Genomic DNA, 19750 nt, shown 5'->3' on the forward strand with positions numbered 1-19750 from the left:
TAGCACGACTGCAGCGTTTATTCCAGTTGCCATTTTTAACTGCCCTTTAAAAGCCGTAATAATTATTACATAAACCGCGTGAGGGGTGTTTGATAGTTGAGACCAGTCTGTCGCTGTTTAATGACCGACATTCATCTCCCAGCTGGACGCGGAGCGGGTTTCCAGAGTGGGAGGAAAATCTTCATCATCCATCCTCTCTCCTCTCCTCTCCCCTGCCCTCCCCTCCTTGCGGTTTTTGTCGAACTCACTTCCAAATATGGAAGCGAACGATGAGCGGCGGCGGCGGTTAGTGCACGCGCCTCGCTCACAGTTTTAGGGAGGGGCCAGGCTGCGACGCTCATCACCATATAAGGAAACAAGGGACCAGAAATTCGCTGTAGCGGAGTTTTTGTACGGACGGCGTCGGCACGCAGTCAGGGAGAGAGGAAAGGACGAGGGGCAGATGTTCAGGCAGAACGAAGCCAGCGTGGAAAATGAATGACGAGAATGACACGTGAGGCGGATAGCAGAGTCGGTGCATGTATACAGGGTGTGAAATGAGGCAAAAAATTTCAGTTCGTGCGCGCAGACTTATGCGGAATATGGGTCGAGTTACGGCGATGCTATGTAAACACGCTGCTTGCAAACTGACCTACATTCATTACGCGGAATAAAAACAAAGATGGTGTCATGGCCTTTCATTCATTGTTTAATAAAAGAACAACACTATATATACATTAAAGACTACAAGAGAGGGCAGCAAAGAGGTGGACAGGACAGTGTTTCCTTTATCGCTGTGGATCTAAGTCATTAAAATGAAACAAATGTCAACAAAGCTGTCCTTTCTTATGGCTTGTATACATCCCGAGTTCCCTCACTGGTGGGTTAATGCTTTCTATGAACATATAAAAGGAGAAGTAAGGCTTTCACTTATTCAAAAGGATTATATTGCCTATAATTTTAGGCATCTCTTTTACTGCCAGCTGGGAATGGCTCCAGGAGGAAAATTTGATATATTTTAAATACAACATAATTATTCTCATGTGATGTTAAAGTGCTACAGAAATGAGTGGCTATTAGTGGAATATCTTTCCCTTTATGTGGGGAGTAAAACTCTTGAAAGGATTAAGAATTTTTATCTCATCTGCAAGTAAAACTTACTATAAACCCCCTGCTTTCTAAGGGCCTAGACCAGGGATGTCAAACTTTTACATTATGGGCCACATTTCAAGTGGGCCAGACCATCTAAACTCCCCTTTCTGTCAGTGTAAAGAATTTTAACTACACATTAGAGTACTGTTTTTAGTAGTAAGTTCAAATTAATGAAATAAATCTGTCAGTGGGACTCTTTGGACTTAATTTGTAAGAAATAAATGTGTAAAATTACAAACAAACAAACAAACAAACTGTTGCCTCATTGCCTAGACTGTCCTGTAATAAACAAATTCGGGTACAAGTTAATCTTGGTTTTATCTGCCCATGCGTTTCCTGGCAAAGTCTAATCTGGTACATTGTTCCAAAACCTCTGCATTTCCATTCATGAAGGTGTGGCTTGAATTTAGACCTTGACAATGATACACTTACCTGCTTGAGAGCGTTCCTGACTTGGTTTGATGGTATGAAGGTGTTTTTCTGAAGCATGGAAACAATTCTGTCATCATGCACTTAAATTTTCTTGTGTGGTCTTTCCAGCCTCCTTCACCTGTATTGACATCTCCTTGGTCCCCATATTTAAAATTAAAGCCAAAGCTGTAAAATATAAATTTCACACACTGAATCAGGTTCACACAATGTTTGCTTCATTTGTGATGAAATAAGAAGGACCAGGTTTAACCTGGCCATGAAAATAATTGTCAGTCAACTGTCCAATTAATTGTTATCCTCAAATATGGGACTGTGTATAAAAAGTATTGTAATTTCTAACCAGTTAATGCAACACTTCAGATAAATATCCTGAATTAAAGTCTAAAATCCAATCCCATATTGATTGATTTAAAATTCACGTGGTGGGGTACAGAGGGAAAACTATAAAAAATACAGTTAGTTTGTTGGACAAAGATGCAACACAGATTAATGGAAACAGCTACAATAACTCATACAGTAGCCTACAATTTATTATTGTTCATATTGTAGCTACATACCTACCACATAGTACCCACTTTGTATTACTAGTACATATACTTTACACGCTACATGACATACTGTATTGACTCATTGTTTATGTGCATTACTCATTCATTGGACTGAATATTACATAATATAAACTGCTTGATTATTTGTACTGTTGATTATTTGTACTGTAAACACACATGTATCCTGTCATATTACACTTTCTCTTTATCAGTGTTTTGCTCATTTGTGCAATAATCCGTGTTTAGAAGACCTACATTCACTTGAGTACTGCTTGCACTATGTAGTTTTATGAACAGCATTTTGCTAGGCTCTCGCTGCACGATGACAACAGAGTTTAATGTGATTTAATCTAATCCAATATCATTCAAAAGCAATGTGGCAATCCATTCTTTGGCTGCGCAGTTCCATCAAATGCAATGGCGATGTAAGAGCTTTGCATAAGTAGCACTTTTGTAACTGTGCTGATTTGCTTATTCACAGAGGCAAGCCTGCTGGTGGAAACGGCAGAGAAATAAACAGACCAGAAACGCTGGATCAACAGTTTGAGGCTCCTGTTTATTCTTTATAAAACAGCACTTCTCAAGTTAAAGCCACCATGCACCTGCAAGAGATGACTGCATTAGCTGGGACTACTTGCATGCATTTGCTCGCCTTTGGAACAAGCTGTGTACAAAAAGCACCAAAGAAGAGGGGAAGTGCAATAATAACTGCTTTTTTTAAAAACTATTTAAACAGTTCCCTCCTCTTGTGGAAAGAGACAGAAATGGAAAGTGCAAAATGATGGTCAAAAATCACAAATATTCAATATCATATTCAATTTGGAAATTTTTGGCCCTTTACATGTGGATTTGTATCATTAAGAGTAATATGGTATCACTGTGAGAATAAAGCATCACTGTACAGCTTTTTGGGGATTTTTTTTTTTTTGGAATAGTTATTAAAGTGCATACTGCTGCATAGTTACAGGAGCCATCTTCACGTTATCATGCACGTTATCATATTTAGAGATGTAGGGCATAGCTACAAATAATCATCGTCCTTTAATCCACTACCTGATTTACTCTGAGCTGGCCGGAGCAGCCCCTGCTTGGCCCCACAAAGACAAACTAAAATATAATAAATCCACTGAGTGGTCCAGCTTTTTATTCCTCAGTATAACTTGCTGATTTGCTAAAGATTAAATGGTTAACTTGCTGCATGCAAACAAGAATGTAAGAATCAAGTTAGCTCATATTGATTATTTTTCTTTCGCAGTAAAAGTCAGTCATATGAAATGGTAGTTTTGAGCTGAACTGGGAGCCAGCTTTACCTCACACAGCTTAACAAATATTTAAACAGTCTTTTTATAGAACAAATTAATGTGAAGCAGTTTAAACATTCATTTAACTTACAGCTATTTTACCAGTGGGGCTTTTGAATAGGGTGGGGTGTCACAATGTTATTTCTCTGCTGACAGTATAGACGATTACCCGTCACTTAAAACATCACAAGATCATTTGAGGGGAAAGCATGACTAACAATATCATATGTTACATGATAATAATCCGTCTAAGTGTTGCAGCCCCTGGAAAAATGAAACACTTGTACAAAAATTCAGGATGACAGCTGTGCTACAATTTTCTGCTCATTTCTCCTGCTTTTTTGTTCTATTCATACATTTTGCTTGCCATTAGTTTCACGCATGTCTCCAATTAAACTACTAGCATGTTTAAATGTCTTTAAAGAGACAGAATTATCCTGGTTATGCTTTGGACTGTATTATCGCTTAAACTCACAGATTTTTGACATGATTAAAATTTTACATTAGCGCTCACAACATAATGAAAGCAGTTTATTTGGTCAATCAACACTTATCAGCATTCTAATACTGTCTTTCCTTTGGAATTTTTATGGAGTGTATATTCCATGTGGTCTATTATTTAGTACTCGGATCAACAAAGGATAGCATGTTTCCATAAAAGAACAAACAAGTGAATCTCCCATTACATACAGCCTCCATGCTGTGCTGTGTAGAGCAAAAAACTGTGTTTACTCTCCCCTCAAAGCAGTGCCATTCAGCCTCCCAAGAAATGCTAGTTTATGTTAAAATATGAAGCCAATCTACAAACAAGCTGGAATGTTTTAAAGTCAATGAGTGAAAACAAAGAAAACCTCACAGAAACCTGAATAAATGTATACGCTTTAAAGCTAGCACTTTAGGAAACTATTTAAAGATACACTGCAGAAACCCTGTCTGAGCAACATACGGCCAACGAAGATGCATTAAGCTTGAAGTAGAAAATAAAAGTGTTTTTAGGTTTAAGGTAAACATTGACTTGTCTATTAAGACCAATTGTAAACTTGTAAAGTGATGGCAGTGTCAATTTAAGACATAAGATACAGTTTACGTCCCTGCCTTAGAGAATAACAGAACCGTTGACAGGCAGAATATTGTGCATAATAGAGATGCTGGTGAAGTGGCATCATCTCGCTACCCCGTGTCAGTGTTGTTGAGTTTGGGTGGCATGATAAGGCTTTGGGTGCTGACTGTGTGTTTGCTGTGGGCGCCGTTTGCATTGCATTATGAAGAGAGTGTGGAGGTCTTTTAACGGGTTTTCTTGTGCTCCACCATGCTTGTCCCTCTCGACTTGTTCAGCATCACAGTGGCCTGAAAGGAGAAAGAACAGGAGAGAGAGAGCTGATGTGAGTGCTTGCAGTGTTCACCGACTTCAGTTCTGGTTGCTGTATCCATCACCGTTTTTAAACTCTGCAGCGATGGCACGGTCGAGGAACTTGTAAGGAAAGTGAACTCAAGATTCAAGAATGGACTTCAGACAGCCTCTGAGGGCTGGAACACTTTCATTTTCTGTTTCAGTCCTTTTTTATGTTGGATACATACATCATACATTTTTATTTCTATCTGTTCTTAATAATCACCATTGTTCAGCAACAAATATTTGTGAAAGCATTACAATAATCCACAAAGAGCACCATCAAACTGGCCTTCAGTAGCTCATTGTTGAGGCTTCGTGGGTCACACATTTACTGCATGGTCATGGTTCAGTCTCACCTCTCTTATCAGCTCCGTTACAAGAAGTAACAGTCGAGCCACTTTCAGAAAACAAGCCCTGATAAGTCTGCTGTATGTAGGCCATCAAGCTCAAATGCAAATAAGTGGTAAAAACTGGCATGTGTTATACAGTTGGACCACAATGTGATAACAAATATACTCCTTCAGCTTCAGCTGCTCGTCAGATGGCTCAGCAGCTTCAGACATGTCCGCCCCGCACAGCAGCTCAGTGTTGGACTGCTCCAAGATGAGCTCTATCGACTCTCTATCAGCTCAGGCCCAGCCATACCCAAACACACAGACAAATTAACTGTGTACACTTATATAAACAAACATGCAGGCCAATCATTCACACACACACACACCAGTGACACAATGACACATACGCATCCCCCCTCTAGAGTGCGAGCGAACGGATGCACCCTCTGAAACAACATCCCACCCCTACACCGGGTAGGGTGCAAGAAACAGGGGTGTAGCACCCCGTCCACTCCCCTCCCCCATTGGTGTCCCCGGTGTTAGACTTTCTGACATTCGTGTCCACGTCATACTGGTCTGCTGTGGTAAAGGCGTGAACGCAACGCTGTCCATAGACTAGGAGATCTAACTCACCTATGGCCACGAGGGTAGGGACGGAAAGAATGAGATCACAGATTTGAGCAGCGGAAATTAGCTTCCTCTGGAGCAGGGGTATCGACATAAGGCCTGGGGGCCAGAACTGGGCAGGCAAAGTCTCATGTCTAGCCCACTGATGGCTTTGAAACAACTAAAGGATAGCATTAATTTTCATAAATTTCGCAGCTTTTCCAACTGATAAGGGACCTTCCCCACTGCCATGTCTGGACAGAGAGCTACTAGAACTTTTGTAATTTTACAGATTACATGTGTACATATAGTTACACACGTAATCTGTAAATATACATTTTTATTTATTCATACTGACAGATTACCCTCATTTACTGCAGCAGCAATTTTTTATCATTAAAAAACTGTGATGTACTGCTGAAAATGCACTTCTTTTTCTTATATTAAATAGGATTAAATGGTTAGTTAAATGTCTGTACACTAATAGAAAATGAGTTTTGCTGGTCTGTCCCACTTTATATCAAAATGGGCTGTATGCAACCCACAATAAAGTGAGTTTTGACATCACTGCACTGAAGGGTGTCCGGGTTCTGCTTTAGAGATGAGCAGCTCAGTCAGAGCAGAGCTGCTACTCCTACACAGCAGGTTGAGGTGGTTCGGGTATCTGACTAGGATGCACCCCAGGTGAGGTATTCTAAAAGGAGACCATGTAGCTGACCTAAGATGACCTATAAAAAAAATTGGCTTTAAGTCCCTCAGAAGAGCCATAGGCGAGAGTCCAGTGGGCTGGATATCCACTTCATGCTGCCACCAGCCAGGTGAATGAAGGCAAGAACATGGGAAGGGTTTAAACTTTTCCTCTCACAATTCCTGCCTGGTGAACAACCAAAGCCAACGATGTTAATGTCTTCGTGGAGAAACCAGAAAACACATGCAGCTATCTCCATAGGTCAGTCACATTTGTGTGCAGTTTGTATCAACTACAAACAATTTTGCTTTCTCACGTGGTTAAAAATAAGAAATAGTCATTTTTTTTGTAATTTATCAGCCTTAAGTTAAGAAATGTGACCACAGGAGAAGTTTAGAGGGCAAAGAAAAAAAATTCACAGCTTTTTGGTGATTATCAAGTAATGAAGCAGAGTCGTTTAAACACTCAGTTTAACAACTCGAGGCGGTCAGCTTTCTAGCAGCCCACATAATTAACCTGTGTGGTCCCATATTCTTTTTGAAGGAATTTATAATTTTTGTACAAAAAATGATTCCTGATGTTTCTGATTCTGTCATTTTTTAAATACATTGAATGTTTTTCCTTTCTTCACCACCTCCTTATCGATTTTCCGATTAAAATCAATTCTCGCTTGAATAACATGATATCGATTTATTAAAATCCAACTTTTAAATATAAATTTATTTTGCCAGAAACACCAGAATCTCAGGTTAAACCTCACAAAATCTCGACAACCACCAAACAACTTAAACAGTAAATGAGAGCAGGTACGAGGATTCTGCACAAAGACGTAAACACAAAGCGCGGACCCACTGATGCATCAGCATCAGTGAGATGTGGCTTTCTCACCTGACGGCATGGACACGCCGCTGGGGCTGAAAGCCGACAGCTCACAGATTCTGATGCGTTGGCGCGTCCGCACTTTGTGTTTACCATTTTTTTGCGCTAGATTCTGAAGCTGCAGGTTTTGTCTCTCTCCAACCAAAATTGATTGAACCAGCTTCACATTTCGCTTTACATAAACATCGTCATGAATTCTCTCTTACTTTTGCTTCCACCATGATAAAAATCACACTTCCTGCACAGCTCTCTCTCTCTTTCTCTCTCTCAGTGTACTTCAAGAACAGTTTCCCATCTAAAAATCTGTTTTCTGCATTATTCACTTTCTTATTACGCACCAGTCTACTGTTGTTTACAGCACTGTCGCTGGGTTTTTTTAAAAAATTTAAATGATTTCCAAAAAGAAAGCCTAATTTCTGCTGTTCAATACTGAAGTTATGCAAAAATTGCAAAATGCATAGCTGAGGCTCTAATTAAACCTCTGCAAACCTTTGCTCTGCATCACTTCAGCAGCATCAGGTAATGTTTGTGTGTTGATTCATGGTTTTCTTCCGTTTTTGTTCTACTGCGAATATTTTTAAGGTGGTAAAAAGCCAGGCCAGGAAAATCCCCTTTGGGGTTGTGTCAGGAAGGGTCTCCAGCATAAAAACCTGACAAATCAAACATGCAGCGCTACCCGTACAGACCCCCTTGTTAATAAGCAAACAGCTGAAAGTAACGTCTACTTTTACAGGCATTTCAAACTTTCAGGCTTCACGTTACCAACACTTTTCAAGATCAGCTTAGTGAGGGAGCTCCACTTAGTGTCTTCGTTGCTAACGTTTTTCAAGTTTACTCTGAAAAGGTTTGAACGCACTTTATCCAGGCTCAGGAAAACCGCTTTAACCAGTTTGTGAACTTTCCCCAGATCCCTCTCACACTCATACTGTCAGTGAAGCATTTAAGCTTAACATAGGACAAAGCTATCTGCTCAGACACACTATTCAAATGTGTTGTATAAGCCGTTTTTATTTAGAGAACCAGACTTTTTATTTTTAATCCTGGTGGTTTTGTTGCTCTCTACAACACCAAGCGCTCCCTCTAGTGGCTGTAACTGGTGCATTACACTAAAACAGAATCCAGCAATGAAAGCTTTGAGACACAAACGCCTCTCTTCCTTTATTCTCACCTGCTCCAGAACGACGCCGGCAGCCTGGTCGATGGCTCCTCCCACATTTCGGTACCGACCCGAGTAGCGGATAAAGGCCCACGTCAGCATGGCCACCATGACCGCACCGAGAGTGCAGTCGCAAAACATGGCGAAGGTGGACAGGCCGATAAAAAGAAGCAAGCCAGAGAGCACGTAGAGGAGGCACACCAGGACAAAGAGCACAGCAGGAGTCCGGAAGGCGCTGAAGAGGTTTTTGGACTTTGAATACAAAGAGAAAGAGCAAGTGATCAGGAACAAAACTGAAATTAAATCATGTTTGACCACATTTTACCTTCATTAATTGATTTTTATACTTAGATAATAAAAGAGGGTAAAACAAACCACTCTTTACCTCGTTGTGCTTCAGGTATGACTCCCACATTTCCAATAGCTCCTTTTCCAGTTTCTCCTGGTAACGGTTACAAAACTCCTGTCCGCCCATCTTCTTGGTGGATGCAAAGACGTGAAGAGCCTCCCGGAAGAAAAACTGATGTTTCTCTTCCAGGGAATCTGGAGAAACATAAGGCAGGTCTCCTCCACACACCTTAGTAAAAGCACAGAATCATAAAGAGGGAGGGTGTTTCAAATTCAACATTACAGACGATGAATGTAACCCCATTTACTCTGTAGATTACCGAGGCAACAAGCACGTTAAAGTAGTGACTAATAGGAATGATAATAATCAGGGATCACCACAGAGATTAACATGAACTCACCTTCTCCATGTTCCTGTAATACTGGTCTTTGGCTGACGCCACAGCTGCCAAGTTATTGGCCTCTGCTGTGGCCTGGTGAGACAGACACACACATGGTAAAGATGATAAACAGTGACCTACTCAAGAGCAAAACTAAGTGCCTGGTCAAACTGGCGTAAACAGTATACGTACCATGAGCATAGTCTTTGGCTGCGGTAGGTCTTCTCCCTGATAAATCTTGATATAAACCTGGTGACACAAAACAGAAAGGACTGTTCAGACACAGATATGGAGAACTCTGAGTAGAGAAATCCATGACAGCAGCTGTCTAGAGAGACAATCATCTACTTTGTAAGAGCTTACCCAGGAACCATATAATCCACTAACACACACATCTGTTCACAGATGCTGACCGTGTTGGTGTAAATGTAACATACAAGGAAAAAGTTTAATAAAACTTAATTTGAGCTTTTTTAAATATCCTGGTGGCTCTTGAAATCACAATTATGGCGTTCTCCCCCCAGTGGGGACAGGCTCCAGCGCCCTCGCAACCCTGAACTGGGTAACTGGAATAAGATGGGTGGGTGGACTTCCTTACTACTTACTTCCTTACATACTTGATCTTGGTAGCTTGAAACCTGTCCAGAGCCATTGTTGAGATTCCTGCTACCTGGCAAGACATGTTTCTATTTCTACAACTGCAAAGCAGAAGGAAAGTTTCTAGAAGTAGACGAGTTGTTTGAACCCTTCTCTCACCCCTACCGGTTGCAGCAGATGGCCCCGCCCCTCCCTGAGCCTGGTTCTGCCGGAGGTTTCTTCTTGTTAAAAGGGAGTTTTTCCTTCCCACTGTCGCCAAAGTGCTTGCTCATAGGGGGTCATATGATTGTTGGGTTTTTCTCTGTATCTATGAAGCGCCTTGAGGCAACTTTTGTTGTGATTTGGCGCTATATAAATAAAATTGAATTGAATTGAATTGAACCGTAAAATCATAGACTAATATTTAGTTACAAAAAACATGAGGATTTTGTGCCTTTTCACTGTGATCTATAAACAGTAATAGACACAGGATGGCAGTAGACTCAAAACATCTGGCAAATTTTAAAGGAAGTGGGCTAAGGCAGCGGTCTCCAACCTTTTTTGCGCCACGTACCGGTTTATGCCCGACAATATTTTCACGGACCGGCCTTTGATGTGTCGCGGATAAATACAACAAAATAAAACTAGTACCGGTACCGAAAAAAAGAAGATTTATTCATAACACACGTGAAAAGACCCAGGAAAACCGAGTTAACGATCAAAACAATAACAAAATAACGCTGAAAACCATACATTTCACACCTGAGCCTCAACTCTCGCGGCCCGGTATTAAACGACTCACGGACCGGTACCGGTCCGAGGCCCGGGGGTTGGACACTGGGCTAAGGCATGTTTTCCATTGCCCCCCCATTGTTTCTTTTTTAAACCCTGTCTCTAGCTCAGGCGAACAGCTTCAAAATGAGCTTCTTTATACTCAGAGAAAGAGAAAACTTCAGAGCAGGTAAAGTAAAGCAAATATTTAACATTTCTAGCCAATGAACTAAAAAAAAGGGGCCTGTAAATATCTGATTGTGATCTCACCTTGAAAAACTCGAGCAGGCCGCTGCATGTGACTTTGTTTCCATTTATTTCTTTCTCCACCAGACGGTCTGGATGCAGCAGTTTGGGAATCAAAATCTTCAGCTGGTCTCTGAACTCAGGACCCACATCTGACAATAAATAACAATAAATTAAAAACAAAAATCTAAACTGAGGAGTGCACTCTGCTGAAGGCCATCCAACTAAAAATATCACAAAAACCCGAGGACCTTACCGCAGAGCTGTCCCTTAAAGGCAGGACTGGTGGCAACTTTTAAACCAGGGTGAGGTAAGAGGAAGCAGGATATGTTGGTGAAGCATGAACGAATGTGCTCCCTGACTGTTTGCAGCTCCTCGTGTTGAGCCTCCTTAACCTAAAAAAACAACCAACCAAGCAAACAAACAAATAAAAAACAAACAAACAAGCACTGCTGAAACTCATCATTTCAGATCATTTACATAAAGATTCACAGCCACAGTGCATTTATGATACTCTGCCAAATCATCAACACGTGGCTGGTACCTGTAACCGTTTATCCAGGAATTGATTCCCGCCTTTGAACCCGTAGCTGTACTCGTAGGGAAAGCTCCAGTCCCTGATCAGAAACATCAAAGACTGCAGGAGGAGAGAGAACGTGTTAGAGAACAAGAGAACAAAAAAACTAGGGCTGGGTATCGTCACTGATTTCTAGAATCGATTCGATTCCGATTCGATTTGATTCGATTCGATTTGAATCTGGGAAATTTTGCCTCAGACAGTCAGAAATATTAGAATTCAGATCAGTACATTTACATATTTTTGTATCTATAAAAAGGAAGCTGACACTCGCAAGACTTTATCAAAGGTGTGAGCATCACAGCAGATGCCTTTGTGTCAAAATAGATGAAGATAAAACAGAAAATCATAAAGGTGATTTTCCTGTTCTGGGATTTTATAAAAATATTCTGCAGTACATCAAAAACGAAAGAAAACCATTAATCAACACATGAACATTACCTCTGAAGTTACAGCGGTTTTATTAGAGACAGCTAAGCGGTTTGCATTTTGCATAATTTTAAAAAGTTTAAATTTGTTCAGAAGCCTGTTGAACGGCAGAAATTAGGTTTTCTTTTCGGAAGTAAGTAAAAGGGAAAAAAACAGCGGCCGACAGGCTGTAAACAACGGTAGACTTGTGCGTAACAAGCAAGCGAATAATGAAGAAAACAGATTTTTAGACGGGAAACTGTTCTTGAAGTACAGAGAGAGAGAGAGAGAGAGAGAGAGAGAGAGAGCTGTGCACAAAGTGTGATTTTATTGTGGTGGAAGCAAAACAGTAAAAGTCAGAGTGAATTCATGACGATGTTTATGTGAAGCGTAGTTTGGATCTTCTTTTGCTGCTGGTTCGGTCAATATTGTTTGGAGAGAGATCAAACTAACAGCTCTAGAATCAGCGCAAAAAGGGCGTAAACACAAAGCGCGGACCCACCGACAGATCAGAATCAGCGAGCTGTCGGCTTTCAGCCCCGACCGTGTCCGTGCCGTCGGGTGAGAAAGGCAACATCTCACTGATTCTCATCCGTCGGCGGGTCCGCGCTTTGTGTTTACGTCTTTGTGCAGAATCCGTGTTCCTGCTCTCATTTACTGTTTTAGCTGTTTGGTGGTTGTCGAAACTGAGATTCTGGCGTTTCGGGCAAAATAAATTTATATTAAAAAATCGATTCAGGATTTTAATGAATCGATATCACGTTATCCAAGCCAGAATCGATTTTAATCGATGAATCGATTATCAAAACCCACCCCTAAAAAACCCCCCACAGATCACTGAATGTCGTTGTTTCTCATACCTGAAAGGGCTTCTGAAAGATCTCATCCATGGCGAGACGACCATACTCGGTGAACAGCTACAGGAAGAAAGAGGAGGAGGCAATGCCCATAATGGAAAATTAACAGTGAAATTAAAAAATGTGGCGCATGACTAATGTTAGGCAGGGAAATTACTTCCATTAGATGCAGAAAAACTTCAAGTATGAAATAAAACGCATGAGCATAACAGAGTACACCAAACAAAACTGTTTAAAAGTTGATTCCTTAAAGTAGCTGCTGTGAATGAATGAATACAATATCAGAGCCAGCACCACGAGGAAAGTATTATGTGTGAGAGTCTAAGTCTAAACAGTAACTAGATTTAATCGTTTGGAGCTTAAAATCTTTGGTGGGATTTTCCAAACACCAATCCAAACTGACCTGCAACTGCTGCAGGTCGTCCTCCTGGATGTTCTGTGAGAGATTGTAGAGCTAAACAAGACAAAAACATGTTGGCACACTTTACAACAGTATCAAGAAAATACTGATTTAGTGATGCTCAGAGCAGATCGTCACCTGTATGGAGCTGGTCATAGTGCTGAGGGCAAAGATGGTGGCGCAGTCCTTCACAGTGGACTGGTCGTCAAACGCTCCCTGAGTGTCCATCAACACCACAGCCACCTGCAGCAGCAGAGAGGGAGAAGATACGCAACATGGGGTAAATGTAGGAATCACGTGCTATGACATGTGCTCAGATTTTAGACTGGCTCCAGTTTCGCTCTGAAACCTCAACAAGCTCAGTGCAGTGGCATATGAAGCAGTTCTCCACCAGCTGCTGGTACAGCTTGCAGCGGTTCAGAGAGCAGAACTACCATCGCAGTTCAAGACAGTGGCGTTAGAGGGCATCTGACTGCAAGATAAGAGACTCTGCATGATATTGAGGACCTGGGCAGTGAGCCAGACAGGAGTGAAACAGAATGAAAAGGTTTTGGACAAGCTAGTTAGCAGTAATAATAATTTACAAATAATACTGAGGGGATCTTGACCAAATATGGCGATGGATGAGAAATTAGACATAAAAACATTTCTAAAACAGGTTTGCCAAATATACTTTAACATTCCTTAGTGGACCTAGGCAGCTTGGCAAAGTTAACTCTATGTGAGCGAAATACTGAATACAAGGAGGCACAATACTCCAAACAGTAATGTGCATTAATGAGTCACTGCATCTGAACCACTGCCCAACCTTGCTTTCATTCATTCAACTTTTATACTTATCTGAGGTGTGGCAGAGAAACTCAAATATGGAGAACATGCATGCAGAAATGAGGAATGCAAGGAAAACAACATGATTATAGAGCTTACAGATGTCTGACCTCTAACCTTGAGGTCAAGGTCATCAAGGTTGTGATTGGGTATAAAAAGTCCATCTTAGAGAAGCAGAGTTTCTTTAACGTAATTTTTTTATTTATTTTTTTTACATTAAAATGACAATAAGAAAGTCACCAGATTACCTGTTTAGTTAGGGAAAAAAATCCTCCCAGAACAATTGCTTTCAGAAAAAGCAGCTAAAGACGCCTGTAGACAGATGAACTGCTTGGTCTAAATTTAGAAGATTGCTTTTAAACTTTGCTGGAGGCTGACAGAAACCAGCTCATCTCTTTGTAGCAGTGACTTTTGCAGCATGCAGGGATCTGTCCACTGCACTTATAAACCTTTGTTATATAAAATACAAACCTAGAAAATGTGCTTTATTCTTATACAGCTAGAGTAATAAAGTCATAAGCACAGACTAAAAGTTAGAGGAAAGGCTGAGACCAGAAATGACTGTGGCACTGAAAATCTAAAACAATGAATGAACATCAACTCAATATTTCAATATGAATTCCATTAGTAAATCTGAGTGCTTACATGTTTACTCTCTTAAAACAAATAATCACACATAAATGTTCGAGTACCTCTTCACCATCGCTCTTTTGGACAAGGAAAACTTCGCTCCACAGCTGGATGCCTGATGTTTCCGGTTCTGACCCTCCTCTCCAAGAAAACCCGGTCAGAGGCTCGTCATCGTTACCCATCCATTTCTCCTCGTCCTGATACAGAAATGCAAACTTCACTTTTAAACCCCCATCACAGCAAAGCCGAGGCCTTCAGGTGAAGCTTCGGTGCTATTCACTCAGCCATAACCTAAATTATGAATGGAGATCCCAATTGTTTTGAATAATTTACATAACAAATAAGTACCCAGTGGAGTGTAAAGTGTTCAGTGATTCTACTCCTTAGTGGTCATGGCAAAATTCTTATTTACTCCTAGTCAGTAAACTAGTTAGTAGGGGTGGGGGAAAAAATCGATACTGTGTAGTATCGTGATATTTTGTTTGCTAATAATGTATCGATACAGGGGCAGCAGAAATCGATATTTTGTTACAAAAAGGTTTTTGTGCTCTGACTTCAGAGCATGTTGATCCTTTTTCTGAGCAAGAATCCTGACATTCCTTCACTGTCCAAATGTGTTTAACTTTTTTTTGGCAGCAATAAACATGACAGTTTACTTATTTTAATTTAAGACATGTTTTATTTTAATTAAGTTTAAAACGTTTTTATTTAATGCAAAATTATATTTTGTTTTAATTTACTTTCAAATTCTTCAGTTGCTGAAGGGGCTGCATAGTTTTCATAAACTGCATAGTTCAGAATAGCTATAATTGTACCAGATGGTTGATTCAGTTAAATTGGACTAGACTGTAATACAAACCGTTCAGTTTGTCAACAATAAAACTGAAATGAGAGAAAGACTGAGTGCGAGACTTTGATATTAGATAAAACGAATATTGATAAAGTTTACCTTCATGTACAGAATCTGAATATCGCAAAATATTTTTAAAAATTGCAATAATATCGTATCTTGCGTTAAGTATTGTGATAATATCGTATCGTGGGATGTATGGTGATTCCCACCTCTACTAGTTAGTTCACATGTTAGTTAGTCCTCATGCAATCCACACACCAGGACTAATTCTACAGGTTATCACACCTTTAGGACAAAAATCAGTCTCTAGCATCCTGCTCTGAAGCTTAGCTTCACATAGTGAGAGTCCAGCATCTGATACTGTAAGTGCACTTCAGCTGATCTCTGAAGTGAACTTCAGCTGATCTTACAGAGATATGGTGATGAGACACGTGAAGGATCAGGTTACAGCACAACTTACCAGTCTGTGCATGTATCGAAGCATGAAGTCGAGCAGAAAGCTCTTCCCCTTCCTGAAGGCTCCGGCCACTGACACCACCACCACACGTTTGTCTCGGACCTTGGGGTTCAGCAGGATCTTACTCAAAGCCTTGATCTCCAAGGTGAAAGAGTGATCGTCCTTACAGACATTGACAATCTGAACTGGGCCTGGTTCGCTCCCCATTATTCTTGATGTTCTGGTCCCTGTGCGAGATCACAAACAAAGAAACACCAAAACAAAATCAACACTAATTATTAATTTTTTTTATAATTGAATGTTTTTCTTTTTTTTCTTGAAAAAAAGAAAATACAAGTTTATACTATGCCATTCTTGAACAGTAAATCAGAGAAAAACTCATGAAGCAACAGATGAAATTCACCTGTGACACTGCCACATGCAACATGGCACGATATACTCCAACATATTGGGCAATAGATTGGTGCATCTTAGCTGAACATTATTATATAGCAACAATCATACTACTTGGAACATTAAATTGTTCTTGGTATTTCAGAAACTGCTGATCTACTGGGATTTTCCCACATAACTGTCACGACCCTGTGCCTTCTCGGCTGACTCTGTATGGCTACAAGTGTTTTTGTTGTGCTGCGTCTCTCTCTCCCCTCCCGCGCACTGCGGTCTACCAGGGCGGAGTCATGACGGCTCCAGCCCCTGGCTCGGACACCTGCAAGCAATCATCTCATCTCATTCACTTCTTAAGGCGGCTGCTGAGAGTGCTTCCTCGCTGGATTATTGTGTAACGCTCGTCAGTGTCATTTCTAGTCTGAGCTTTTTCCCGAGTTTCTTTCGTGCCGCAACTTAACTGTTCTTCCTCCCTGTGCCAGATTTCTCGCCAGCCTGAGTACCGCCGTTTGGTGAGCTAAAAGCCGGAGTCCGAGCTACCTGAGCTTCAGTGAAGGATTGTGTACATAGCCCGTCCCCTTCCCGTGCCTGTGTTCCCCGGAGACCCTCTTCCTGTGCCCCCTCACCTGTATATATCCGCACCTGGTGTCTGTGTGTAAATAAATTGTGAACTTAAGTGACGGTCTGCCTCCGAGTCTCTCCTGAGCCTGACAATAACCATCTGTAGGGTTTGCAGAAGATGATATGAAGGATCTTCAGGAAAAAGAGAAACTATTCAGTCAGCAGCAATGTGCTTGGTGAGGCTGGAGCAGAAAAACAAGACTGTCTGGAGATGACAGGAAGACATCAGTAATAAGCATTTGTTACAACAAAGGTACGCAGAGGAGCATCTATAAATTTATCTTGTCATCCTGCCATCACCCCCAACCGGTTGCAGCAGATAAATAGGAAACCGGGGCTACAATTCACAGAGGCTCAAGAATCTTGCCGGGGCTGATGACGAGTCTCGATTTCTGCAGCAAAATTTGGATGGAAGGATCAGAATTTGGCATAAACACCAATAAAGCACAGATCAATTAACAGTTCCAGCTGGTGGCAGTGATGTAATGTTGTGGGGGATATCTTCTTGGCATAGTCTCCCCTCCTTAGGGCCAGCTGAGCGCTGTTTAAATCACAGCCTTCCTGAGTGTTGTTGCTGACTATGTCCCTCCCTTTATGACCACAGTGCAGTGCATCTTCTGATGGCCACCTCCAGCAGGATAATGCAGCATGTCACAATGCTCAAATGATCTCAAAGAAGTTTTCTGAACATGACAATGAGTCCATATTTGGCCTCTACACCATATTGAAGCCAGCAGAGCACCTTTAGGATGAAACAGGAGATTCGCATTATGGATGTACAGCCAACAAATCTGCAGTAACCGTGTGATGCCATCATGTCAACATGGACCAAAATCTCTGAGGAATGTTTCGAGCACCTTGATATGCCACGAAGATTTAAGACAGCTCTGAGACCAAAAAGTAGGTCCAACTCAGTAATAAAGTGGTCAGTGAGGGTAGTAATAAACTGATTTTTAAATTCTGGGCCTCTGTATGTTTTTTGTTCTGTTTTTTAATCTTCTCCTTTTTACCAGGAAAGTGGTTAAATTGTCTTTACAAATAAATAATACCTCAACTGTATTAAAGCCTTTCAGTTCTTTGTTGCACTTGTTTTGTAGATTTTGCCCACAAAAACCTGATATACCGAGTTACAAAATCAGCCAACATATTTGTGCAATGCTGATACAATCCTATGACATTTGTGCTAACAAACTAGCGAAGCTAACGAGAAAATATCTCCTATGTCTGCCTATCACCAGAAAAGAAATCATTCAAAAATGTGTTCAAGTTGGTCACGAGAAAACCATTAGGAAAGCTTCATTCATCATTAGTTATAATTATGATGACAACAGACTTCTCCAGCTTCACAGACTTCTCCAGACAATATTGTTATCTCCAGACTGCAAACAATATTGTTTGCTCTGGGTCTAAACAGAGCGCGTTGTGTGTGACATTTCTTTTGCGCTTTGAGCGTTCACACTAGAGAGCGTTTGCTGTCGCAGTTTATTTGTAGTGTGAACGAGCAGACAAAAAAATCGGATTTGATTAAAAAATCGGAATTGAACATTAAGACCTGCAGTGTGAACGTAGCCTAAGACTTTACTTATGCTTCCTGGGCTTGCTGACAGAAATCAGGCATGCACTGGTCCCTCCATCAGGGACAATATCAGGCTCTGTGTGAAGCTGACGGAGGGCTCCTCTTATGGTGTCACGCTGCTTTGCCTGAAGCATGCTTTCAATACACTCCACTGTCGCTGATTTTGCGGGGTGGATGTCTTCTCCCGCGATGAGTAAGACAGGGAGGTGTCTGGATATAAGTTCATAATACCCAGAAAGCAGGCTGCTTTCGGATAAAGCTCACTACCTCAAAGGTGTGGCGGCGAGGAGCAGCATACCAACCATTTCTCAGCAGTGACTTTGTTCATACGCCTCGATGCTAACAAGCAGAAAAAAAATATGCAGTTCAGACAAAATCTGCTTGCACTTTGCAATCTAAACACGAGATAGATCAGTCTCGTAAACTTAGTTTATGATGAAGCTACATGATATTAGCGCTAAACTGACAGCACTGCAAAGAGCACAGCTAAGCCGAACTGTACTGACATCGACGTGAACTTCACCGAAAAGCTAAATAGCAAACTACAGCTCGCAACCACTGAGCTAACATACAAGTTAACGGATGCAGCTAAATTCTTGTGTGGCTACAAGCTTTCAAACACCAGCAAAACGATGACATACGTTACCGTTGTTAGCTAAAAAAGTGTTAAAACATCTGAAACTAGCTTTTAAAAACGCTTCTGCGCTCTTTAGCTCCTGTTTAGTGATTTAATGTTACCTTTGGTGTCTCCAAACGGCTTCGCAACAGTCTTCTGGGAGTCGCCAAACCAGAGAAACGTAACTTTTTACACTGGCATGAAAATAACCATGAGAACTTTTTTCCATCAACAAACTTCCACACACTTCCTGCCTCCAGCCTGCGAAACGCCACACGGGAAATGTAGTTTTAAAACAGGTTTCCCTGCCGGCGCTCCAGTGTCTCTGTGAACTACACGTCCCAAACAGCCAAACGTCCAAAAGCTCTGGGAAATGTAGTTTTTATCGTCAAGTTACGAATACGGAACTACCAGACAGGTAATGTAAAACAGTGCCAGGTGTTTTGCGTTTATACAAACGATAGCCTAAGGATTTGCGCAGATGAAACCGAACACACATAGCAGGTTTGCAAAAGGGCTTTGTTTTGTTTTGTTTGCGTTGTTTTTCATTGTCATATATGTGTCTGCGTTAAGTAAGCCGTGGCTTTTGCGCCCTCTCACGGTGCAGCCGATCACTGTTTCTAAAGCCACCAGATAAAGCTCATCACACAGACACCGAAATTTATCCAGCAGCATTTTAAAGCAAATCTGAAGCCGACAGACTCAGAAAATTAACATTTAAAGCTAACAAGATTATTATTTTTAAACAAA

At 41.1% G+C, this 19750-nt stretch overlaps 1 protein-coding gene across 1 annotated transcript; it reads right to left on the bottom strand.

The window, feature by feature from the left end:
• Positions 1 to 2648: 2648 nt before the first annotated feature.
• LOC146524859 (atlastin-3-like) lies at positions 2649 to 19327 on the bottom strand. Its single transcript, XM_085179543.1, has 14 exons — positions 19123 to 19327; positions 15804 to 16027; positions 14553 to 14687; positions 13171 to 13275; positions 13036 to 13086; positions 12636 to 12692; positions 11335 to 11427; positions 11047 to 11185; positions 10815 to 10942; positions 9390 to 9446; positions 9219 to 9290; positions 8855 to 9046; positions 8482 to 8721; positions 2649 to 4759 (listed from the first exon to the last, which is right to left on the bottom strand). The coding sequence occupies exons 2-14, from the start codon at positions 16005 to 16007 to the stop codon at positions 4697 to 4699; spliced, it is 1536 nt and encodes a 511-aa protein (XP_085035669.1). The 5' UTR covers positions 16008 to 16027; positions 19123 to 19327; the 3' UTR covers positions 2649 to 4696.
• Between the last annotated feature and the right edge of the window lie 423 nt (positions 19328 to 19750).

The sequence above is a fragment of the Neolamprologus multifasciatus genome, chromosome 2, assembly GCF_963576455.1.
Source record: "Neolamprologus multifasciatus chromosome 2, fNeoMul1.2, whole genome shotgun sequence".
NCBI lineage: Eukaryota > Metazoa > Chordata > Actinopteri > Cichliformes > Cichlidae > Neolamprologus > Neolamprologus multifasciatus.